The 27,615-nt window shown below is 42.6% G+C and overlaps 1 protein-coding gene across 1 annotated transcript in view; it reads left to right on the top strand.

The window, feature by feature from the left end:
- Positions 1-27,615, top strand: part of LOC123763747 (pickpocket protein 28-like) — a 68,008-nt gene that overhangs the window by 5,641 nt on the left and 34,752 nt on the right. The window contains exons 3-6 of the mRNA XM_069304241.1: positions 10,933-11,074; positions 15,202-15,326; positions 16,414-16,603; positions 21,873-22,018. Coding sequence (XP_069160342.1) covers positions 10,933-11,074; positions 15,202-15,326; positions 16,414-16,603; positions 21,873-22,018 — 603 coding nt within the window. The remainder of the gene's footprint in view (positions 1-10,932; positions 11,075-15,201; positions 15,327-16,413; positions 16,604-21,872; positions 22,019-27,615) is intronic.

The raw sequence follows: 27,615 nt of genomic DNA, 5'->3' as shown, positions 1-27,615 counted from the left end.
ACCTTGCCTCCGGTAACGAGGTACGCCTAAAGACCAGCTTTTATAATGCACTCCATTAAGGGTCAATCTCCCAATTTCCCTGCAGTTATTACCACTGCACACTAAATTGGACTTTATGGAATGTTTTGCCACAGTTTTAGATAAGGAGTCTGCAGCCATCAATTACTTTCATGATTTCTTCACTAAGATGTCTGAGGCCAAGATCTAAGCCATTGTCTTCGTTGGACCACATGTAATAAAAATCCTGATTTGCGAGGAATTCTCCAAGAACGTCATAAGGAAGGTCACCTGGCACAACCATGCTATAGTGATTCAGGGTTTCCTGGGCACTAACAAGGTCAATAGTTATGCGGATGTGGTTGACACTCTAGTGAAGAATTACGGCACGATGGGCTGCATCATGTCCCTCCAAAACACCCACATGCTTGATGCTCTTCTTCATAAATTCAAGAAGAACATGGTAGCGTACTTGGAGGAACAAGGCCAGCGTCTTCACCAGGATATACTGGACGCTGCTACTACTACAACTGCTATCTTTTGTTGTAATTTGCATATAAATTGAGTATATATACTTGTTAATTTTGATTCATTTCGGTAAATGTTTATGTTATATCTGGTGCAAAGTGAGGCATTGTTACGGCCCTACTGGGACGCAACCAGGTTCTTCTCTGATGTTAGTAGAGTTTGGGAATCCGGCCCCAAGTTAGTAGAGGCTTTCAAGGGGTGTGTTCCATAACGCAAGGTAAATTAAAGGGAGAGGGATACAAATGTTCTGATTTATATATATATTTTCATCACCAAGAATAAATAAATATCAGTCACACGCGGGGGTTATAACTACACTATTATGTACAGGGTTGTCTTCCTCCGAAGACACTGGATGCTCCATGGTGCTCACTCTGGGTAGCCCTGGTTCCTTCTTTCGTGGCCCACGATGAATCCTCTATGATTCTATTGGCGAATCTACCCTGGCCACAGGCCAGCCAAATCACAGTCCCACTGAGTGCTCCGTCGTGGAGGCCTTCAACCACAATCCAGCCTGTAGCTGGCAGGTACCGATCAGCTCCGCTGTGTAGGCCACTCCACGACCGATACTAGGGTTGCGAGCCCTAGGCGGGAGCCTCGTGTGATCCCGCTGATCACTCTCCTCACTAAGCACCACAGTGGCTAGTCTCTTCCACCAGCCAGCCCCGGATAAGGCGATTCCCGACACTGCCACGTCACAGGCAGGCTAATACTCTCAACAGAGTTCGTCCAGGGGTGACTCACAGCTTCTTCAGCAGACTCGTGAAGAGACCTTGGCTGCCTTGGGTAGACTGATCCATCGTCCAACACAGCAGTCCCAGGTCGATTCTGCAATCAGACACGTCATTAATACTGGAACGCTCTAGGGAACCTCACTAACAGGCTTAGACACAAACGTCCACCTCTTCATTCCATAGATGGCGTTGCTGTCTAAGCGCCACCTCACCAGAGGTCAGCAGCGGCTATGTTACGAGCTGATCAAGACGGGAATCCAGCACCTATGGCCGGTATATCCCGTCCTCACTAGATGGTGTTGTCCATTTGGAGGGGGTTTCAGGAGCAGACCCACAGATGGCGTTGTCGTCACTGCTCCGTGCTCCGACGCTGGACTCGGGTCCGTAACAGGCATGATAATTTGTTATCATTTGTGCAGTGAGGTATGATAATTTGTTATCACTGCTGCAGAGTGAGGTATGATAATTTGTTATCACTGCTGCAGTGAGGTATGATAATTTGTTATCACTGCTGCAGAGTGAGGTTTGATAATTTGTTATCACTGCTGCAGTGAGGTATGATAATTTGTTATCACTGCTGCAGTGAGGTACGATAATTTGTTATCACTGCTGCAGAGTGAGATATGATAATTTGTTATCACTGCTGCTGAGTGAGACATGATAATTTATTATCACTGCTGCTGAGTGAGACATGATAATTTATTATCACTGCTGCAGAGTGAGACATGATAATTTGTTCTCGTTGGTGCAGAGGTATGATAATATATGTTATTCCTTTTCTAGAGTGAGGTACGATAATTTGTAATCTCTAGTGCTGAGCAAGATACGATTATTTATTATATGTGGTGCAAAGCGAAGTATGATTATCATCAACTTCACCCTTTATCATTGGAAAACTAATTATCGTACTATACTCTAAACCATAGATACCACAAATTAAGGTGTAAAAAGACCCAATTTATGTATAAATGTATTAAAACCCAAATTTTAGGGTTTAACCTACATCTTTTCTCAAGGTGCTGTATACAATATTCTGAACACGATTCTAGGAGCCTCCCTTACGTAAATATGGCAGAGCACCTCACTTAGCGTCTATTATTAGACGTCGATGTGATTATGTTTCCCGGGGATTCACCAAGGACTTCCCATGGAGTTCCCTGGGACTCTCCAAGGACTCCCCAGGGACTTTCCAGGGACTCTCCAAGGGACATCAAAATTTCAGAAGAATGCTCAATTATTCAGATTTGTGGGAACTGTGGTCAGGGTTCCGCGGAGTCATTATTCCCACTCTGGACACCACATGGTCGTCTCTGCTTATTAGAGTTAATAAGGTTAGTCAGCTTGGCTTCATTAAGAATAATTTTACGGTTAATAGTATCTCGCAAACAGCTGGCAGTTGATGGTTGATAGAAGGTGTTGTGTTACTTCCTTTCGTCAGTGTTCTTCTTTTTTCCTGATGTTTTCAGCAAGCTCTGATCGTTGATCTTCTTATTGGGCTTCTTGGCCGACGTGGCGGTTTGACTTCGTGTTGTCATTGTAGTGCCGTCGTTGGAGGTTAAAGGCATAGTGTCCTTAAGGAAATTGTCAGGAGAGTAGCGGCACTTCTGTAGAGGAGGAGATGGTGTTCTAACAGACATCCTCATCCAATGAATCTGCTAAGCCAAAGGCAGAGGCGGAGAATCTTGAAGGTTGAGAAGAAGCAGCAGGTCATGCAGCAGATGTAGAGTTCTGTGGGTGCACGTACTATGGCTGGAACTGTAGCAGACGTTGATAGATGAGAAGGCGTCGGCTCCTGGGTATCTTCCGTTACAGTAGCTGCAGGACCGGGTTGTCGGAAAATCCGACACCATTTAATAATCATACAGATAATAGCTGTATTATAAACAAGTTACCCATAGAAAACGTAACTTGTAGTGGAATTACCGTCTATAGAAAACGGGATATCATCACCACATACTATTATAATTCACCAGCTATTCTGCTGGGAATTGTTCTTAAATACATTAGTCTTTGGACTTTACCATCATAAAAACATCTTATATAAATTAACTTAATTATCAATATTAAAGTAGAGTAAATGTGACCCTTCTATCACTTTCTGACATGTGGACAATGTAAGCCAGGCGTCAGAGGGAGGAAGGAGGGCAGCCATTGTTTATACGAGACCAGAGGCTCACACGGGAGCAAATTCGGCTCCTGTTAAATTTACTTGGACGTAGTGTTATGGAAACTAAAAGTGTACCATTATCAACACGCTGTCTACAAATTCAAGTTAAGTGTCTATCCGAAACCCGTTTATCATTCATTTATGGCCATTAATGTCAGGATATAGGGTGGCCGGTTAGATCACGAAATCGCCTCAAACTAAAGGTAATTAAGCCAGGTCTTTATTGTTCCATGTACTGTATAGTGTTTTCTCTGATATACTTGTCATATATAGGATTCTGGCTTCACAGCTAGCGCACTTTTGACAGGTCAAGACGAGGAAGCAAGATTTGTGCACCAGTTACTGGGTGATATGGAAGCTACCTCAAAGAGGATAATTTGGTGTCTACACCCTAGTTATACCTGGTGGACTAACCTGCTGTACTATAAGATAAGGAACCTCTTCAATGTATGTAGTTAATTCTGCAGTTTGATTGGCTGCATATATATTAATTTAATAACCCCCCTAATCTGTAGAGGATCGATTTGTGAGATTTATGAGATTATTGCAGAAATACAGTCCACTTATCATTATACAAATTGCTATCGAAGTATATAAATTAACGTAAATATAAATTCATATAAATTAAATAAATATAAATCTCACAGGTCGGTTCCCACATTAATTGGTCATCTTCGAACCGGATGACGGATTATTTGATCCTATGAACCCATATTTGGTCATCTTAGTACCGGATGAACCAGTTATCCAGTGGATTCATTAAATATACTAGTGCAGTGTTATTTAAACAAAGCCAGCAGTCAAGACGGCAGCGTAGCCTCGAGGGAGCTCAGGAGCCTCCCTCAGCCGAGTTCAGCTTCGTCAGCGGTTTCATGCACACCCACAGATATTTGGTGGCGTGTTATTTCGTGAAATGACAGCGCTAATATAGAAGCCAGCCAAATTAGTGGCTGTGTCCTTGCAAGATTGTTCACGGATTTCGTGGTGTTACATTTCGCGAGAGATTATCTACGAATTTGTGGAGTTTATTTCGCGAGGTCACTAATAATATTTAATACTTCTTGATAATATTAGAAGTTTCATAGAGGCTAATTAAGAGGCTATTATCAATAATTGTGTATATTATTTCTCCAAAATAGAGAATCATTTAATATATATTGCACTAGTGATCACAGTATAATATTTACTAATTGCCAACCCACAACAGGGTAGGATATAACTAGTTGAACTATTATCGTTCATCCTAGTCCCATTATTACCATAGTCAGTTGTACTATATTGATCAACCTAACACCATTAATGAATGGTCCAGACCCTATTTTGGGTGTAATTTTTATCAACTCGAATTGAGTTGTATATATAATAATTTACTTATGATCATTACACCTTTGAGTGATTAATTAGTGTCTCTACCATCCTAGGGTGATATAGAAGAGCTAACCTAAAGGTACTTCCATTGACACTGGTTTATCACTCAAATCATTAGTGTGGATGATTGTATATATATAATGTGTATTAATTTTAAGTGCTAACCTCTAGTAGAGGTAGGATTACAGCCTAGCGAGTGCAGAATTTACCCTAGGCTACCATCAGTGCTTGTTCAGTATTATGAGCAGCCCATGTACAAGCCCCACAAGGCTTCACCAACTAGCCAGTATGGATAATGCAGGGAGAATGAAAAGAACCCTTGCAGGTCTTAAAGGCCACTTAACAAGACAGATCAAGAAATGTGAAGATTTGTCACAACAATCTCAAGTTGATTATGCTGACCTGGAAAGCTATTATCAAGCAGCTGCAGGTAAATTTGAGCAAATCAAATGTCAAATAGCAACGTATGTGGCTGAACTTGCCAACACCAATTTATCAGAAACAGAAATCGACGACATTATGGTTGATCTTGCGAATTATGAAGATCAAACTCAGGCCACGTTACAGCCTTATGTCAAATTAATTGCCCAGAACAAGGCAACAACAACAGCAACAACAGCAACAGTTGCATCTAATACGAGTCAAGCAGAAGCTCGACTCCCTCCAATTAATTTACCCACTTTCTCAGGAAAAGATGAGGAAGATTGGGACGAATTTTGGAACAAATTCGTTGACCTTGTAGACTCAAAACAATCTTTACCAAAGAGTAGTAAATTCTCTTATTTGCAAGGTCAATTATCAGGTGAGGCTAAAACAGTAGTATCCCATCTGAGATTAACTAATGACGCTATGATCTGGCAGTAAAACTCCTCAAGGATAATTATGCTGATCCAGAAGTAAGAACATCACATTTAGTTCATGACCTGTTGCATTTACCCCCATCGGAGGCTTCAGCTGATTCACTCCAAGTCTTCAAGCTGGAGGTAGAATCATTGATCAATGCCCTCAGCCTGACAGCAGATACAAACGGGGCTGAGTGGGTCTTGAAAATAATTGTCCAGGAGAAAATACCTAGGGACATATTGAGACAAATGAGTGCTCATTACAATAAAAGCATCTTATCTATGAATGAAATATCTGAAGGTTTAAAGTCAGTAGTTCATCAATTACGAACACATGACAAATTAAAACCACCAAGTAAACCCTCAGAAACCAATAATAGTAAACCACAGAGTACCAAAGGTACTCCAAATCAATCTAGACAATATAATTCAACACCAAAGTGGAACAGTAGCAGTGTGGGCGTATATGCAGTGGGACCCTCCAAGCCTATAGTTACTGTGTCACCCAAGAACGTGACACCAAAGGGTACTGGAAGCTATGGAACATGTTTGTTCTGCAATGAGAAACATTCAATGTACCACTGCTCTAATTATCCTGATAGTGACGCCCGTGTTGAGCGACTCAAAGATTTGCAACATTGCACGAGGTGCCTCAGGAAACATAACATCAACGACTGTGAGACCCAATTACACACCTGTAATAGGTGTAACAAAGGTCAGCACCATGCAGCATTGTGCAGAGACACCAAAACAACGTCTCCAAACCCCAAGGTGGAAGATAGCATTCCCACCACAGTACAGTACTGCAGGGTGCAACAAACAAAGAGTGTCCAATCGGCAAAGTCTAAAGGTAATACGACTTTGCCTACTGCCCAAATTACCATCCTGAATAAGAGGGCCAAGGTCCATACCCGTGGGTTGTTTGACCAAGGATCCCAGAGAACATATATCACTAAAAAGTTGGCAGATGAACTACAATTAAGGCCTGTAGCCCAGACGTCATTCAACATCTCAGGGTTTGTAACAGATGCAGGACCTCAAGTCTACCAGGTGGTACAACCATCAGTACGTTTAGGCAGGTACGTCTGTCGAGTACAAGCCATTGTGGTGGACAAAATACCAGTAGACCTACAAGTTCAAGGTCTGAGAGCAACAGCCAAATTCCTGAGAAATAGAGGAATAAAATTGGCAGATAATATTAAGTCTGATCACCTCACCGACTTCGGTCTCCTTGTTGGGACAGACTATTGTCATCGATTCATCGGTAGCCCTACTAAATATCAGGGTATAACCATGTTAAACTCTGCAGGAGGTAAATTACTCTCAGGCCCAGTATCAAGCCTGAGGAGACCTATGCCTGCAGATAAACAATACCAATAGAAATCTAAATTTGTCAGCTGATTATATTTCTCCAGTAGCATTATACTAAGGAGATTACAGCTGACTATAGTAACAGAGGTTGATGTTAGTATCATCATTTAAAGCTGAAGATGATTTCATGAGGCCTCAGTGGCAAATCAGTGAACAGTAGCTTAAGCAGCTACAAGTCACTGCGACCAATGTCACTGAACCCACTGCAGTCTCAGAACCATACTTTACTTTAATGATGAGCTATTCAATCTTCTGAATCAATTAACTAAATTAAACCCCAATAAATCTGATGACTGATTTGATACATTTATTATTTAATCAAGATGTATTCCATGGGCCTCAGTGTTTATATATCAGTGACCAGTTACCTGAACAAACTTCAAGTTATATCTAATGTCACTGATCTCACTGCAGTCCCTGAATCATACTTGACTGTAGTACTTGATCACATTCAGTCTTCTGGGTTAAATAATATGTAATAAGGCTTGAATATTAGCCTTTCAAGAGTTGACAGGGAAATGAAATCGCATTAGACTTCTAACCCCTGCAACTCTAGTACGGGACATCCGTCCTGTACGAACAGACGCACAAATGTGTGATTACTAACTACTAACATCAAATTAATCTAATAATCCGAAGGAGGAGTATCGGTGTTCGTCTGTTCTAAATAGGACTTCGACCCGTGAGCAGCCCCTGGGGAATTATGTCGGAAAATCCGACACCATTTAATAATCATACAGATAATAGCTGTATTATAAACAAGTTACCCATAGAAAACGTAACTTGTAGTGGAATTACCGTCTATAGAAAACGGGATATCATCACCACATACTATTATAATTCACCAGCTATTCTGCTGGGAATTGTTCTTAAATACATTAGTCTTTGGACTTTACCATCATAAAAACATCTTATATAAATTAACTTAATTATCAATATTAAAGTAGAGTAAATGTGACCCTTCTATCACTTTCTGACATGTGGACAATGTAAGCCAGGCGTCAGAGGGAGGAAGGAGGGCAGCCATTGTTTATACGAGACCAGAGGCTCACACGGGAGCAAATTCGGCTCCTGTTAAATTTACTTGGACGTTGTGTTATGGAAACTAAAAGTGTACCATTATCAACACGCTGTCTACAAATTCAAGTTAAGTGTCTATCCGAAACCCGTTTATCATTCATTTATGGCCATTAATGTCAGGATATAGGGTGACCGGTTAGATCACGAAATCGCCTCAAACTAAAGGTAATTAAGCCAGGTCTTTATTGTTCCATGTACTGTATAGTGTTTTCTCTGATATACTTGTCATATATAGGATTCTGGCTTCACAGCTAGCGCACTTTTGACAGGTCAAGACGAGGAAGCAAGATTTGTGCACCAGTTACTGGGTGATATGGAAGCTACCTCAAAGAGGATAATTTGGTGTCTACACCCTAGTTATACCTGGTGGACTAACCTGCTGTACTATAAGATAAGGAACCTCTTCAATGTATGTAGTTAATTCTGCAGTTTGATTGGCTGCATATATATTAATTTAATAACCCCCCTAATGTGTAGAGGATCGATTTGTGAGATTTATGAGATTATTGCAGAAATACAGTCCACTTATCATTATACAAATTGCTATCGAAGTATATAAATTAACGTAAATATAAATTCATATAAATTAAATAAATATAAATCTCACAGGTCGGTTCCCACACGGGTGGTGCAGTTGTAGACAGTAGGTCAGTAAGAGCGGCAGTGCTCACAGTGATGGCAGAGACTGGGTCTAAAGCTTGAGAAGAACTCGTGACTGGAGTAGAGGTGGTGTAGACTTCATCGGGTACTATGAATGTCGTGAGGCCATTCGCAGTGTAGAGAATGTTCAAAATCCTCATGTATTCCTGGGAATCAGAGCCAGTAATTTGTGAAGCGTCTGTAGACAAAGCAAATGCCTTGCTGTACAGTGATTGGTCGGCGAGAGGTGGCGGCGACTGCTGGTTCGGAGAGTGGCTGGCAGACTGGGAGCTGGGCCCCTATTGGCTGGTTGGTGTGCGGTGGCTTCTCCTCCTCTTCCCGGTAGCTACCGGGAAAATAGCGGCTTGAAAGTTGAAGGATGAGGTGGTCGCTAATTAGTTGGTTGGAGCTGAAGTGTTTGTGCTGTTGTTAGCTGCAGTGGAAGATTTGATTTACCTCCAGGTTCTTGATACCTTGTTGTCTGCGGGTACATCGATGGGAGATTGAAGGATGATCGTCGTTGCAGAGCAGGTAGTGTGGTGTTTCCGCCGTTCAGATAGAATGGTGGTGGTCCTCTGTGCAGATGTTGCACTTTTGGAGGGGCTGTTGACGCTTGCTGGTGTGGTCGGAGTATTCGTAGCACCGGAGTGATTTTGTAGAATCTTCCCATCTTCACTTGGTATGATGGGATGTGGGTGCCGAAGCAGTAGAAACCATTTGTGGTAGCCAGGATAGCTGCAGCTACGGAGTTGAAGGTATCTTCATGGTGCGATTATTGTTGCAGAACAGAGCCTAATTGATATACTTACAAGCCCGGGTTTGCTTTCCCGATGTGGTCCGAAATTGTTGGTGTTTCTCTGTCCCGTTTCAGGATCCACTTGATAAGCTCACTGACAGACAGATCGTGCAGCGAGATACTGAAGTGAAAAGTGGAAAACTAGGTTCTGCGAAGCATTCGTAATGCACTAGTTTGTCGAGGTTTTCCTCGCTCACGAAGTAGAAGTCGAAGTCCCTGCCTTCCTGGCCGATGTCGTTAGGTGTTACGTCAGCGACTTCTTTAAGAAGCTTCAGTTAGGTCGATCTTGGAGAACGAATGCTCGGTCGAGGGGCGTACCCAGGACCTTGTGACGTTTGTGACGCATGGTAGGCAGGTCTCAGTGGCGATGGGCAGACAGCTCGACCAGGACAATCAGCTAGCTTACACGGGGGAGTGTTGGTGGAAGATGCCCTCTCAATATTGGTGCGGCCGGCTGGTTCGCTCCTCACATCACTGAAGAAGGCCTTCCATCTCTTCTTGGTAGAGGAAACCGGGTTGGGTGTGGGGCTGATCGTCTAGAGTGAAGCGCTGCAAGTTTTCTATGTTTTCGTGATCTGTGATCGTGATCTGATCTGATCGTTTTCCTGTGATCTGTGTGATGTGATCTTTTAATACAGTTATAAAAATATTGAGTCTTTCCCTCACCTTCATCCAGGCACTACGGAATTGTGGTAAGTTTCTCCGTAACATAAATTATTATACCAGGGAACATAAATGATAACTTATATTTTCTGGTGCCGAGTGAGCTATGATAATTTATGTTTTCTCATGTGCAGTGTGAGTTATGATCATTTATATCTCTCGTCCATATTGAAGTATGATCATTTTTGTTATATCTGGTGCAGAGTGAGGTATGATAATTTGTGTTATATCTGATGCAGAGTGAGGTATGATAATTTGTGTTATATCTGGTGCAGTGTGAGGTGCGATAATTTATGTTATATCGGGTGCAGAGTGAGGTATGATAATTTGTGTTATATCTGGTGCAGTGTGAGGTGCGATAATTTATGTCATATCGGGTGCAGAGTGAGGTATGATAATTTGTGTTATATCTAGTGAAGAATGAGGTATGATAATTTGTGTTATATCGGGTGCAGAGTGAGGTATGATAATTTATGTTAGCTCAGGAGTAGAGGGAAAGGAATTATAAGGAGAAAGCGCCAAGCCATTTCGACTATAGCACTGGGAAGGGATTTGGATGGGACGGGGAAAGGAATGGTTACCAACCACGACGGTCGGGGATTGAACGCCGACCTGCATGAAGTGAGACCGTCGCTCTTCCGTCCAGCCCAAGTGTTTGGGCACTTTACTTAGTAGTAGTGAGTTATGATAATCTAGAAAAAATAATCTGATATTAAATGATAATCTATCCTGCTATCTCCGTTATAGAGTGAAGTATAAGGAGGACCAGTGGGCCACAATGACCTTCGGCGTGTACCAGAACCTGTTCAGCGTCGAGCCCTTGTGGGAGCTGGTGAACTCCAGCGTCCTCCTCCTTGACAACCGCGAGGTTTACTGCACCATTAAAGAGGTCAGTTAGTGTCCTTCTTCCGCTATTAGTTCCAACAATGGCGGCATCAGTGCCTGACTCTAAGATGGAGACGATTTTTTCACTTTGTTGTCTGTCCTCATATCCCTGTTCATTTTCTCATATTGCATCTCAAAATCTGTTTTATTATCACGGACCATAGTCTCTCATATATCCCTTTCAAATTGCTATATAATCCTTCTGGCTTAGCACACAATTACCTAATTACCTAACTAATACACACATAACATATAATACAGCTAATACAGCACTATACAGCAGCGCTGTATAGTGCTATACAGTGCTAATACAGTACACTATACAGCGTTATACACTATACAGCGCTAATACAGCAGCACTAACAACTAATACAGCACATAATTACCTAACTTTAGTTGTTATGGTTGCTGTCATATAGCGAAAGGAACTGAAGTTTATCAAGTTCTAGAACTGTTTTTTTTTTAAATTCTATTACATGACAAATATAGTTTGATAATTTTTTTAAGTTGTCGCTTAAAGTATTTAATTTTTTTCGTGATATTCTGACCCGTGATATGGTGTTCCGTTATATTCTGGACCATGATATAGTGTTCCGTTATATTCTGATCTGTGATATAGTGTTCCGTTATATTCTAATCCATGATATGGTGTTCCGTGATATTCTGGACCTAGATTCACGAAGTTCCATGTATTTCTTCGTAAGTAAGTGTGCTACGAAGGTCCTTAAGTATTGCCTGAGAACGTTCCTACATCCGATTCAGAAAGATATACTTACGAAGATTTTAGCAACTTCACTTAAGTTTCGCTAGATGTCACTAGGGTTTTTCGTTTGGCCAATCAGAGAGAAGGTAGCATTTTTCTTCTAACAGCTGTAGCCAATCACGATGCTGGCATATCGGATCTTATCTGCGTACACTTGCCACCTATTTACGTCGAATTTTCTTATTAAATTAGTATATTTTGAAGTAAAACTATGTTTTTTCAACTTCTGCAGCCAGCACCGACATTGCAGTAAATAAAATTGTTACATTTTTTGTTTACCTACGTAATTCTAAGAGATGCAACATGTGAGATGCAGATGTGAGTGACACGGGTCACTCATTGTGGGAGTGACCTGTGTCACTCACAGGTGCATTATCTGTTAAAAAACTAGGTTTATTGTTACACACAATGCTACTACATAGCCTTCCTGGCTTAGTGTCTTCTTTTGATAATTACTTAATTGTTACACACAACCAAATTGTGTAACAGGAAGAGGTCTTAGACACAAACTTGTTCCATGCTAAATGTAGAGGAATCAGCTGAGCATTCATCAAATAAAATAAGCTGCCTCAGCTTATAGGGTAAATAATAAAATAAGCATTCCTCAAATAAGTAGCTGCCTCACCTCACTGCCTTACTGCTACATAGCCTTCCTGGCTTTGTGCCTTCTTTTGATAATTACTTATTCATTGTTACACACAGCCAAATTGTGTTACAGGAAGAGGTCTTGGACCCCTGCTTCTCCCTAAATTTTTAACAGGCCATAATAGTCCATTTAGTCATAATTATAGGCCTGAGTATTCAATGACAAAAGTTTTTGATTTTTTTACCCTTACCCTTACCTAACATCATTTGTGCAGCATGTTTTTTATGTCTCACCCAGATTTAATTTCAAAATAAAACCAACCAAAATATATTAAAAATGGGTATGTATAGCTAAGATACACCCCCTAGCTATGCTTATTGCTCGGTGAACAGGGGCACTTGGTGATAGTAAATGCTCCCACCACCCCGGGATCATCACCTTCTCTCATACTTCATGGTCACCAGTGCTTATTTACTTAATAAATATAGATGTATAATAATAAATATACTGGAATAATATAGATATGTATAATATCTATATAATACACAATATCTATATAATATACAATATCTATATAATATACAATATATAATATGCATATAGCTAACACGAAGGATTCCTTGATGAGACTCGCCAACAAAAATGTTTCTATATAATAAAATCAATCCCATGTGTTGTGTAGTAGAGAAAAAATGAGTAATATCCAGTTTATGTAAAGCTACGAGTGGTCGAAAGTGACCTTAACGTGACGGTGTGTACTTAGGAAAATGTTCATACTTTAAGTGCCTACCTGAATACCGACGTAGCCGCTACAAAGATGCTAAGAAGGAAAACGTTCGTAAGTACGTATGTAACTGCTTCGTGAATCTGGCCACTGACCTCTGATATGGCGCGGAAAATATCCACATAATAACGTTGAAAATAAACTATTTGGAGTTTGCCCAAGTGTCAACTCTCGCTTCTGGGCATCTCAGGGCGTTACCCTGATGAGCTCAAGCATTCCCCGACCAGCGACCCATTTACGGTGGTAATAAGGCGTTTTGTTTCATCCAATATTTGTTACAGCTTATCACATGTAACTTAGCATGTGATAAGCTGTAACAGGTAATAAGCTATAGTGCTAAGGTATTTACTAAAATTAATAAACATAATTACTTATTGTTACACACAGCCAAATAGGGTTATCTATGGGGAGTCTTTACCCCAACATAAGTAAGTGGATGTTGATATAAATTAATTGTTAAGAATTTATTGTCAGTAAATTAACGTTGCAATCAGAGAATTACATTAAATTCAATTAACAATCGAACAATTAAATTCAATTAACAATTAACAACTACTACGTCAATTAACAACTACTAGTTGATCCACTTGGGCCGGAGGGTAGAGTAACGGTCTTGCTTCATGCAGGTCGGCGTTCAATCCCCGACCGTCTAAGTGGTTGGGCACCATTCCTTTCCCCCCGTCCCATCCCAAATCTTTATCCTCATCCCTTGCAAGTACTATATAGTGGTAGTGGCACAGCGCTCTCTCTCTTGATAATTACCTTACCTTTATGTGGGTCACTTGCAGAGCAAAGATCAGTGCCTCGCTACCCATGATATAATTTTATCTTCATAAATGTAAATATGAGGCTTCTTGACAGCTATCCAAGAGCAGTGGCAGGATCCCTGAAATAAGTTGACCGTTGCCCGAAGCACTATGCGTACTAGTGGCTTTAGGTATTGTATGTACTACCTCTCTCTTTAAATCTAACAGGATGTTTGTACTGTAACCCTGCAACTATGTATGTACTTTTTCTAAATAAATTATTATTATTATTATTATTATTATTATTATTATTATTATTATTATTATTATAACCTCTTCCCTAACAGTGGGTCGTGAGACAGAATCCACACTCTCATACCCAGCTATATACACTTGGGTTGTTTATTTTGTGTTCAATGTAAGTAGCAGTAGATCACTTAGAGAATTTCCTCAGTCTCTTGTACAAATTTCTTGATTTAATTCTGCAGATTTGTTTTCGACTAGTTCGTACTCAGTCAGTATTTCACTTGAGTCATTTGAATTTATATTTTGTGTTAAGAATTAGAATGGGGAAGAGAGTTGAGAACAAAAAATCCCACATGTTGTGTTTCGTTATATTCTGACCCCTGATATGGCGTTCCGTGATATTCTGACCCCTAATGTGGCGTTCCGTGATATTCTGACCCCTAATGTGGCGTTCCGTGATATTCTGACCCCTAATGTGGCGTTCCGTGATATTCTGACCTATAATGTGGCGTTCCGTGATATTCTGACCCCTAATGTGGCGTTCCGTGATATTCTGACCTATAATGTGGCGTTCCGTGATATTCTGACCCCTAATGTGGCGTTCCGTGATATTCTGACCTATAATGTGGCGTTCCGTGATATTCTGACCCCTAATGGGGCGTTCCGTGATATTCTGCCCTCTGGTATAGTGTTCCGTGATAATCTGACGCCTGATATGATGTTTCGTGATATTGTGACCCCTAATATGGTGTTCCGTGATATTTTGACCCATAATGTGGTGTTCCGTGATATGCCGACCCCTGATATAGTGCTCCGTGATATTGTGACCCCTGATATGGTGTTCTGTGATATTGTGACCCCTGATATGGTATTCTGTGATATTGTGACCCCTGATATGGTGTTCTGTGATATTGTGACCCCTGATATGGTGTTCTGTGATATTGTGACCCCTTATATGGTGTTCTGTAATATTGTGACCCCCTAATGTGGTGTTCCGTGATGACAGAGCTCACAGCGATGTGAGGAGATGGTGTTGTTCTGCTTATGGCGAGGGACGATAGACTGCGCCGGCCTCTTCACCCAGGTCTCCACCAGGAACGGCTTCTGCTGCGTCATTAACGTGGCCAACAGGTAATTAGTTCACCTGAGATAAATCAGCTCACTCAGCCACCACACACACACGCACACACACACACACACACACACACACACACACACACACACACACACACACACACACACACACACACACACACACACACACACACACAGGAGCCTCGTAGCCTGGTGGATAGCGCGCAGGATTCGTAATTCTGTGGCGCGGGTTCGATTCCCGCACGAGGCAGAAACAAAATGGGCAAAAGTTTCTTTCACCCTGAATGCCCCTGTTACCTAGCAGTAAATAGGTACTTGGGAGTTAGTCAGCTGTCACGGGCTGCATCCTGGGGTGTGTGTGTGTGTGTGTGTGTGGTGTGAGAGAGAGAGAAAAAAAAAAAAAAAAAAAAAAAAAAAAAAAAAAGTTAGTAGTTAGTAAACAGTTGATTGACAGTTGAGAGGCGGGCCGAAAGAGCAAAGCTCAACCCCCGCAAAAAACACAACTAGTAAACACACACACACACACACACACACACACACACACACACACACGCGTGGAGGCTGACTCCATACACAGTTTCAAGTGCAGATATGATAGAGCCCAATAGGCTCAGGAATCTGTACACCTGTTGATTGACGGTTGAGAGGCGGGACCAAAGAGCCAGAGCTCAACCCCCGCAATTAGAACTAGGTGAGTGTACACACACACACACACACACACACACACACACACACACACACACACACACACACACACACACACACACACACACCAAAGCGTTTATTTTCTCGTTGAAACGATGTGTTTATTACGTTGCTGGCGCGACGTTGTTTTCTTGCCGGTTTGATGGCACCTGTTTTTTTTAAGATTTGATCAATTACCTTGTCATTCTGCTTTGGAAACTGAAATGTTTGTATTGATTCTGAATGAAATGTTATTTCTTATTCCCAACGAAAGCACAACATGATGAATCGGGGTCGATCTCATGGTCCTAAACATGATTTAGCTGTTTCCTATGATTTTTGTAGTGCTTAATTCTTTCAAGTATTTGAATTCATCTGATGCGTTAATTAATACTAATGCTGAATACAAAATCAACATTCTGGCCATTTCCAATGTCAGTTTGACCAAGCCAAATATGACTGACCTGTGTCCGGGAGAGAGGCGAGTGAGGAACCACACAGACGGGACGAGGCTTCGAGACATCATACCAGACCTGAGCAGCGCCGGCATTAACCAGGGCCTGACCGTGCTCCTGGACGCCCAGGTCTACGAGTACACCTACAGCACCTACCATTCTGTGGGCTTCAAGGTCAGTGCCTTCCTCCTCCTGATTAGTTCTGGGGCCACGGCCGGTATAATGAGCTATATTAGGACTTTCAAGTTACAGTGTAACTTGAACTGTAGGGAGCCGGTCGGCCGAGCGGACAGCACGCTGGACTTGTGATCCTGTGGTCCCGGGTTCGATCCCGGGCGCCGGCGAGAAACAATGGGCAGAGTTTCTTTCACCCTATGCCCCTGTTACCTAGCAGTAAAATAGGTACCTGGGTGTTAGTCAGCTGTCACGGGCTGCTTCCTGGGGGTGGAGGCCTGGTCGAGGACCGGGCCGCGGGGACACTAAAAAAAGGCCCGAAATCATCTCAAGATAACCTCAAGATAACCTCAAGATAACCTCAATATAGGTCAGCGACAGATTATTCCCAAGATGCAACCCACAACAGGTGCCTAATTTCCGGGTGAACAGAAGCATGATGTGTGAGGTTCCCAAGGGCCAACGAGTGAACTTGTGCAAAATACAACACAGAAAACTAACCTAATTCCAAGACACTTATTTACTGTTAGGTGAACAGATACATCAGGCGAAAGGAAACGTGGCCCAATTGACTTTTCCTGCCCGAGAATCGAACCTAGGACCTTTCGGTTGCAAACCGACTTCGTTAACGGCTGGAGAATATCTGAAACATTAGGCGAAACTTGAAGGGGGTTGTGTGTGGGGCTTGTGTGTGGGGCTTGTGTGTGGGGCTTGTGTGTGTTCTCTTGTCTCTCAATGTTTGCTGTCTCCCCTTGTCACTAGCAATACTTTATTACAACTTCCTCACAATAATAAAAATAAAGGCTATTTTGAAGACACTACTAACGTCACCATCAATGAACTCTTAAGAACAATAGAGGAAACATTAGATGCTTCACATTTTTAAGACTCAATAAACATAAACAAGACAGCAACTCCTCCACCGCCTGCGTCAAATCCGTAATCAAAACCCAGATGCGATTCATCAGTGCTTCGTTAGAGATGGCATGATTAAAGTGAGAAAGACGTCTGAGGGTAAAATGTTTACAACTGCTAATGAGGATAACCTCAACACTTTCCTCTCTCAATGTGGTTTGTCTCACCTTATTATCACTCTCAATGACTCAACATAATTAACCCCCTTGTCACCTAGTGCGGGCTAGGTATCCTAAGTCTCTTTGTTACACTGTTTTTTAAATTAAATTTTAATTTCATTTTTATTAGTCATTTATTGGACTTAATTAATTGAGTGCATTAATATTTTCTTTAGTTCTTATTAATTTTAGGATCATAACTAAACTATTTATAGTTAATTATCATTAGATTAAACTTGCCTATGTTTATTATTCAACTTTTTCTTTGCTTTCATTATTACCCAGGTTGCCTAGCCTCGCCATACTCCCTTACTCCATTGTACCCCTGAGAGTACTTGTAAGCAATCTACCTCATTTTTTTTGTTCATTTAGAGTTTGTGTTGAATAGTCTTCTTTATATTTATATTCCCCCCCCCCTCCTTTTTATATCAAAAATTGTTTATTTTGTAATTGCCATTCTTGCCTTGTTTTCCTACAACCACCCTACTTATGTAAACAATGTATTAACACATAATCACAATATCTCTGTAATTAACTTGAATGTAAGATCTCTAAGCAAACACTTTGATGATGTTAGTGCCTTGATTGAAACTGTTGATAACACATTCTCTTTTATTATACTTACTGAAACGTGGTTAAAAGAGGATACTACTCAACTCTTTAACATCCCAAACTACTCAGCAATTCACAACTGTCGACCAATTCAGAGAGGTGGTGGTACTGTTCTTTACTACCACCATGAACTAACATGCTTAAAATTAATTAGAACTAGAGACTACTGTGAGGAGTATATTTTTGCCAGTTTCAGAGTCAAGTGTGCTGAGTCTGTCCTGACTGTGGGAGCAGTCTATAAAATTCCTAACACTGATTTGTCCGAATTCAACTCTATCCTTAGAAATCTAATACTAGATAACAGACTGAACAAAAACCATCTAATTATCGCAGGGGACTTTAATATTGACCTCTGCGAGCCTGAACACCCTACTGCTGCTAGTTTCCTCAACTGTATGAATTCCTGCTTCCTCATACCCTTAATCACTAGACTTACTGGAATCACTGATAGTACTGCCACGGCTCTTGACCACATCTGGACTAACATAACCTCTCCACTTACTTCAGGGATAATCATTGATAGGACCACAGACCATTACCCCTCATTTCTCCTAACCAACATTAATAAACCACCTCTTGATACAAGGAAGATAAGCTTTAGGCTGCGCAATGAAACTTCTATAAGCAGCTTTATTGCTGCTGCTAATATCAACTGGGAGGCTGAATTAGGTGACACAGTGAATATCAACCTAACAGTGCAAACATTTCTTCACAAAACTCTGAACCTTTATAACTCCCACTGTCCAATGCTAACGAAACAAGTTACAAATAAAAGGTTAAGTACTCCAAAACGTACAAAGGGAATACTTAATCTATTAATAAAAAACATGACTTTGAAAAGAAGTATAGGTTAGGAGTCGTCTCCAAAGAATTTTCAAAGATTTACTCATCCATGCTCTCTAAAATAATTAGAAGAGCCAAAATAAAATACTACGAAAATAAATTTACACAAATTAAGGGCAACATTAAGAAAACATGGATCACTATCTCCCAAATATTAGATTAAAAAAATATTTATTCAGATAAATATGGTATTTAAATATGTGGACTTTGGATTGGTAACAGTATAGTCGACTACGGGCTCACCATAGCCCGTGCTACTTGGAACTTTTTGTTCAAGGTAGCGAATCTTTAACAACAACAACATAGTGTCAACAAGTCAGTTATAAACTCGCTCCTATGCCAGATATGTCTGCTACAGGTCACCATGGCCATGCTACTGAAATTTTTTTTGAGAATCTGTATCTTAAACAAGAGCAACAGTATATACAAGGTATGGGATGCCGTTTCTTGACAATTTGCCTTGTTGTGTGGAGCTAGGCAGCAACGTCTGAGGCTTGTGGCACTTCGGATGACCCAAATATATGACGATGGTAATCAGCTTACTCCATATGGGACCTGCTGGTGGTCCTGTTGAACACACAGGACGACTGCTGAATGGCGTCTTCTCTCCCCTATCGTGGTGCGTGTTCAAACAATAGTTATGTTTATTTTAGTCAACTCGTTCATTAACGAGACTATAGTAGCGTTATTTTACGTCCTAATTTAATACTCCAAATTCCAGAGAAGAGTCTTTGACTGTTCCTAACGCTGGGCTAGATGTTTGAGGAGTTTTAAAGCACATTTAATAAATGCTGAATGGGTTGTGACTAGTATTATGCCAGCAGTTATTTAACATTCACTCCTGCGGTAATTTACTTCGGGGTGGAAGAACGCCTTATTTCTCTATAAGTTTAATTAATTTCCAGTCCAAAATAATAATTGCAAATGAAAGCAAATTGTAGAGTGGATTTATTAAGAGTTAAGCCAGGAAATGATCAGTGCGTGGTCTGTGCTGGCTGACGTAATCGCTCACCTTTGGTTCCTGGAAACGTTTGACATTCCCTTACTAGAAATTAATATTGTTAGTAAAATTATTTTCCTGACACAACGTATTTATCTTGCTGTTGTTTGTTGTTGTTTAAGATTCGCTACCTGGAAGAAAAAGTTCAAGTATCACGGACTATGGTGAGCCCGTAGTGGACCTATCTTGCTGTGCCATTTCCGACTCTGGGTGTCGGAAATTTCCGACATAGCGTTTCTGGCAAAGGGAGAATTTAAATTGTTATTTAATTATTATTGTCATTATTAACTATTGCCAAAATTTAAATGATTTAATATACCATAAATAATTTGCTGATATACTATACAGTTAATAGTTTGCATGTAGCATTTGCCTGTGTTATAAAGCCATCAATTACACAAAATATTAATTTCCGCATAATTTCCATTTGAAAAATTAATTTCTATTAATTTCAGGATAACCAAATATTTTGTGACGAATAGGAAGGGAAGGGAATTATCAGGGGAAAGCGTCAAGCCATTACGACTATATAGCACTGAAAATAGGTCAGGATAAGGATTTTGAAATGGGCCCGGGGGGTGGGGAGGGGGGGGGGAAGGAATGGTGTCCAGCAACTTGGACGGTCGGGGATTGAACGCCGACCCGCATGAAGCGAGACTGTCGCTATACCCCCCAGCCCAAGTGACTGGACAATCCACTGTTGTTGGTTGAAATCGCACTGAACATGTCCGTGATGAGTAGGAGATAAATCTATAATATTTGATTCTCCCAAAACAAAATCCACAACTTTTTTTTACCATAATTTGAGATTATGATACATATTCGAGTAACATGTAGATCTTGCCGCCTACCTTGAGGTTACCTTGAGGTGCTTCCGGGGCTTAGTGTCCCCGCGGCCCGGTCGTCGACCAGGCCTCCTGGTTGCTGGACTGATCAACCAGGCTGTTAGACGCGGCTGCTCGCAGCCTGACGTATGAGTCACAGCCTGGTTGACCAGGTATCCTTTGGAGGTGCTTATCCAGTTCTCTCTTGAACACTGTGAGGGGTCGGCCAGTTATGCCCCTTATGTGTAGTGGAAGTGTGTTGAACAGTCTCGGGCCTCTGATGTTGATAGAGTTCTCTCTCAGAGTACCTGTTGCACCTCTGCTTTTCAACGGGGGTATTCTGCACATCCTGCCATGCCTCCTGGTCTCATGTGATGTTATTTCTGTGTGCAGGTTTGGGACCAGCCCCTCAATTATTTTCCACGTGTAACGTGGCACGTTTCCACGTGCCTAGGAAATGTATGTATACCACGTGGAGCTACCCACAAGGGATATGTATGATATGTCGTGTTATCCACAAAGGTTATGAATGCCTTATTAGTTAGCCGCAAGGGATATGAATACCATATTGAGTAAGCCACATTGGCTATGTTTACCATTCTGAGTAAGCAACAAAGACTATGTATACCATGTTGAGTTACCCACAAGGGTTTGGGGGAACTATAATAGTGAAATAAAAAAATAATATTCACCGCAAGAATGTATTTAATGCAAGGAATGAATTTACTACAACCAATACATTAATTAAAATTCATATATTTATTGCAACTATTGAATTTCTGCAATGTATTTATTGAAATGAATGTATATATATAATGCAATTAATTAATATATTAGAATTAACGTACTTAGTGCCTTTAATGTATGCAATGTATTACCAAGAATAAAATGTATATGGTTTGGTGGGGTGGCCATAGATGCACCTACAGGAGCCGTCAGGAGCCCCGGGACTGAACCACGAGGGCGTGGTCATGTCTCCTGGGAAGGAGGCCTTCATACCCATCCAGGCTCACTCCACCTTCACTACGCCCGCCGCCCTCCAGCTGCGTCCAGACCAGAGGAAGTAAGTTGTGATGGAGTGTAAGGAGCGGGGGGGGGGGTTATCTGAGCAACCTGTCCTCTTACAGCGAACCTCGCTTGTCGCTCAGGTGTCTTACATGAGGCCACATATCGTCGTACTTGAAAATGGAAGATTAATTGATGAAGATTAAGCCACCCAAAAGGTGGCACGGGCATGAATAGCCTGTAAGTGGTGGCCCTTTTGAGCCATTACCAGTATCAATAGCCGATACTGGAGATCTGTGGAGGTGCGACTGCACCCTGCATGACGGGAGATGTCTCCCGTTAAAATGGAAGCAGCTCAGGATAGTGATGTACTGTCCTGTTTTGTGTTTTGGGTCCTCTGGTAGGTTTGGAGAGGACACTTTAAATTAACCGTTTTCTTTACGTTTTGAAACCTTAGGAGGACGGGCTGATTTGAGGGATGAGTTGTGGACTCGAGGAAATGATGAAAGGGAGATAGGAGGTTGTAGATTGGGGGGTTGTAGCTGCTGGTTTAAAGGGATAGAATAGCTTAGGCTATTTTTACCCCCACACCCCCCACACACCCCTGTTGGCGGTGGTAAAACAATGTGTAGAAATTGAAAAATAAAAGTTATGTGAAGGAGTCCTGGGATTAGCCAATCCTCTCGAGCTACCACAACGGACAGAAAATAATGCACTATAACATCCGAACCTACACGGGCTACTCAGGCCCGTGCGCTTAATCTTCATCAACCATCATTCAGAACTTAACCTAACCTATGCTATTCGAGCGACCCACGCATAGAAAACATGACTGTTTTTGGGCCGATGTGATTTGCAGTATGTTGGAGATTTTGAAGATAAAATGAGATGAAGATATGTTGATGGAAGACCGTGTACGGCACTTGTAATATGGTGAGTCGGATGAAGTGGCGCCGGCTTAGCACTAAGCCAGAACGGCATCCGCTTATCATTGTGCTTCCTCACTTTCCAGTCCGTTGCTGGCTTGGTGGGCGGCTGCCGGAGCGTGATGCTCCGTGGGACAGCATTACCTCTTGTCATTTTGAAGCCATATTCTCCAGCAGCTGTCTTTACTAATTTTGCTGGTCACTTTTTCCTCTTCCTCGTGTTTCATCTTTCCTCTCCACCTCTTCTCCTTTCTGATTGTTCCTTCCACCCAACTTCGTGCCATTCTTGAATATTCCTTCCGTATTCATTTTCTGTTATGACGCCGGGTTAGTTAAAAAGGCATTCTCTTTCACCCATAGAACTGTAGTACCTGACGTGGTCAAGCGAGGGGGAACTTTTATGTCAAACACTGCCTTCGTAGCTGAGCCCGATCTCGACAGACTGACGGCTCTTAAGATGACAGTTGCGGGTGTATATCCATGCTGCACCTCCAGGAAGGGGGTGCATCATGGATCTGCCTCAAGACCTCCCATGCATCTGCATCATGGGGGGGTCTTATCAGGTGTCCTATCCTCTAATTATGGCTCCATGGTAGGCTTAATCGTGGATGAAATTGTATTCTTGTTCATCCATCCAGCTTGTTCATCACGACTTCTGACCCTCATTCCACTTCTCAGAATCGTGGGGTGGGCGACCAGGCCCCTGAGTCGGAGTATGATGGAAGGCCGGGCTCTGTTGCCCCCGCTACACTGGGCCCAGACCAAGCTGCTTTTCTAACTCTCCCGACGAACCCCCTCCACTCCTCTCCCACCTCCGTGACAGGGTCGAGCCCCAAGCCCTTTGGTGACCACCTCATCACCTGGCGTGGCTCCATCTCCCGTTGTGACAACTGTGCCTTTTACTCCCCTTCTTACTAGGGATGCTCGGTGCCGTCGCCTCCACACTTGTAAACGTATCATTCCTCCAAGGAATTGTTTGGTTCTTCTAAATAGACTAAGTATTTTGATCATAATCATGTTGATCATACACGTCCTGATGATTTATTACTTTCTTATTTTTTTATTTACTTATATATACAAGAGTTTTTGCATTCTTGTAAAGCCATTAGCATGCATAGCATTTAGAGCAGGTCCTTAATCTTAATTTCTCTTGGAATACGATCCACTAAATCATTTAACAACTAGGTACTCATTCACTGCTGGGTGAACAGAGGCTACAGTTAAGGACTGGCATCTAGTCAACCCTTCTGCCGCCAGGATACAAAGTCAGGCTAAATCGCTCGCAAAGTATTGGGCGAGTGTTTTACCACTGTGCCACAGAGACTGAAAGGTGTTCATCCATAAAAACCTTGTTGGTTCAGTGGATACCTTTGTCACTATTAACCCCACCCATACTGGAACGTGAGGAGTTGCAGCCCTTTTTCAGGAGACATCAAACCACTTCGCTATGTTGTGCTGCACTGGTGAGATCTCAGTCAGGATCTCCAAAAATGCCGGGTTAAATGGCGGCTTTGGCACAGTTATTCTCCCGCACCATGTCACTACTGGTGATAAGGACCTCAAAAACTGCCATGATGATATTAAATACATCCTAAAGGCCCAAGGCAATTCTACTCTCCAGACTGATAAGTTCAATCAATCCCCTCGGGGTCGTCGTCGTCGGCCTCTTCGCATAGTAAAAATCACGTTTGACAGTAGGTCCCTTCCGTCTTCCGTCATTCTTGCGGGTGCCAGATGCTCCGTTCAGGAGTAAATCCTCTCTCCTCGTCTCTGCAATAGGTGGTTTGGGCATTGTCCCTTCAGGTGCACAAGTGAGGTGTGTCTAGTGCTCTTCTCGCCAACTTCACTACATCAATTGTGATGACGCCCATCCTGCCTCCTCTCGCACATGTGTTCACTACAAATCTGAGGAAGCCATCCTCAAATTGAAACACTGCGATCATTTATCTTTTCCCGAGACACGCCAGGTTTACCGTCTCGCCGCTTTCTTTGGCATGTCTTATGCCAGAGAATCAACTCTTCTTGATGACCTCCTAGCTCTCTTACACCCACTCGGTTCCACAACTGTTTCCAGGCTTTGAACCCTGACGCCACCAGCACCTTCTTCTCCTTTGCATTCTGGAACTGAAGGTCTTCCTCCTGGTTTCTCATCTGGTGTTTCCCCCCTTCCTTCCCAGTCGTCATTGTCGCCTGTGCCCTCTTTCCCTTCTTGATACAATCATTTCTCTCAGCCCTGCCCTCTGTCTTTTGGCCTTCTGCAACACCTGCCCGTCCAGGTCGTTGTCCATCCTCCTCCCAGCCATCTTCATGTTGATTGCTCCCGTTCTCCCTCTCCTGTTGAAACTTTGGAAGCTGTCAACTAGTACATTGCTGATAATACGTCTGTCTTTCTAAGTAAGAAATGTAGACCTGGCTCCTCCCCTTCTTCCACCCTGGCGTCGGAATATAGCGGCATCGCTATATTCCTCACCTTCTGCCTCCGCCTCTGTCCTTGCATCTCTTCCCATTTCAGTGGTGGGGTCGCCTGTCCCAACTATGGAGTTTCCCTTGGTCCTTGATTCTCTCTCAGATGCTGCCATTACTCAAGTGCACTGCCCTGTTTCTGCCCTTCTACCGCCCCTTCCCCCCTCTTCCCTTGACCGCCCCTTTCCGAGGCCTCCTTCCACTCCAGACTCTGACTGTCAGCTACTGGTCCATCCTACCGCTCTCTTGACTCAATAATCGTCTTTGCTTGATTTACCTCTGTCCCATACCTCTGATTTCACTGGACCTGATCCTGATCATATCGAGTATACTGTGCGAATCGTTGCCTTTGTTTTCCCTTGTTATCTCTGTTTCTGTTATCTATGTTTTTTGAGAATGTCTATTCTTCAGTGGAATATTCGTTGTTTCTGTGCCAACTTCCATGAACTCTAACTTTTAATCATGCTCGCCGCTTTGTGTCTGTCTCAAGGAGTCGATGCTTGGCGCTCGTCCTATAGTCCCTTCCACGATTATTTCTTTCTCTCCTCCCCTCAAGCTCCTGCTGGGGCCCCCTATCTTCACTGCACTCTTGATCCGTAATGATATTCCCTTTGTCCCCCTTCTTTTCCAGTCACTCATTCCTTCCTCTGCTGCCTGTATCTATGTGAATAAATGGTATACTGTCTGTTTCATTTATCTCCGTGCCTGACAGCTGAGTGGATAGCGCTTCGGATTCGTAGTCCTGATGTTCCGGGTTCGATACCCAGTGGAGGCGGAGACAAATGGGCAAAAAGTTTCTTTCACCCTGATGCCTCTGTTCACCTAGCAGTAAATAGGTACCTGGGAGTTAGACAGCTGCTTCGGGCTGCTTCCTGGGGGTGTGTAACAAAAAGGAGGCCTGGTCGAGGACCTGGCCGCCGGGACGCTGAGCCCCGAAATCATCTCAAGATAAACAAATTCACAAGGGCCGTGACGAGTGTAATGAAGTAAGGGCGAAGAGGTAGAACGACCTATTGACACAGCTCGAGTGCATGGGGGGGAGTTGTGTAAAATCCTGGTTTGTGTCTCGGAGAGGCTGCAGGATCCAAGTAAAATTCAGTAGAATTTCTGGTTGCAATTCTTATACCATGTTGTAGCTCAGTTGATTAAGACAGCGTCTGGGATGCTCTTGGACGTCGGTTCGAATCCTCATCACGGCCCTTGTGGATTTGTTCATTTGAGGCACCGCGCTATTGTGATTTCTGTGTGCATCTCAAGATAACCTCAAGATAATCACCCCCCCTAAATTTTCCTCTTTCTCTCCCTGATCTTAAACACCTGTGGATTCCTGATGGAGTTTGTGCTCCTTTTGGGTGATTTTTAAATGTTGTCATGTCCCCTAGGGCAAAGTTCTGGCAAAGACCCGAGGCCGCCTTCCTGAACCATTTGTCCTCTCTTCTTCTTTGTCTGTACTCATACTGGTGAACCCACTCATGTAGATTCCTGTACTCACACCCTTTCCTGTCTTGATTTTTCTCTCTGCTCATCTTCTCTTTATTTAGACTTCACCTGGCGGGTTCTTGATGACCTCCATAACAGTAGCCATCTCACCATCTTTGTCACCTTCACTTTTCACCCTCCCCTCTTCTTTCCTAGGTGGCAGTTTGCCAAGACTGACTGAAATCTCTTCACTTTACTCACACTACTCTTTCCGACCACAGATCTGCCTCTCCCTCGAGCCCTCCTTCTTTATCATGACACCATATGCGACGCTGCCTTCCGCTCTGTTCCTCGCTCTACCTCCCGAGGCACACTGAAGTGTGTTTCCTGTTGGAGTGCAGACTGGGTTGTCCGCTGTAACAGTGCAGCCTGAAAGATACGCCGACGCTGACAGGCGCTTGATTCTTTTATTTTGTTTCGGAAGGTGAGTGCGGTGGCCCGTGTGGGCCATCCATGCGGCTAAGCCTGAGAGTTGGAAATCTTATGTCTCCACCATAATGATTGACACTCCTCTCCTTCAGATCTGGAAGAAAATCCATAAGATAGCAGGTAAGTTTGTTCCAAATGTCTCGCCAGTCCTTCATGTCCGTGGTTCTGTTGTGGTAGATCCTGCATCACATCTGAACGGGGTTGACACTTTTCGACTGTTAGCTCTGGTTCTCATCTTCCTTCCACTTTCCTTACTCGTAAAACCCTTCTTGAAACTTGTCTCTTAGATTTTCGCACACATCTACACTTGGGCTGGACAGTTGAGCGACGGTCTTGCTTCATGGAGGTCGGCTCTCCG

The sequence above is a fragment of the Procambarus clarkii genome, chromosome 52 (genome assembly GCF_040958095.1).
Source record: "Procambarus clarkii isolate CNS0578487 chromosome 52, FALCON_Pclarkii_2.0, whole genome shotgun sequence".
NCBI lineage: Eukaryota > Metazoa > Arthropoda > Malacostraca > Decapoda > Cambaridae > Procambarus > Procambarus clarkii.
Note: the sequence above shows the minus strand (reverse complement) of the source record. Positions and strands in the feature narration are given on the sequence as shown.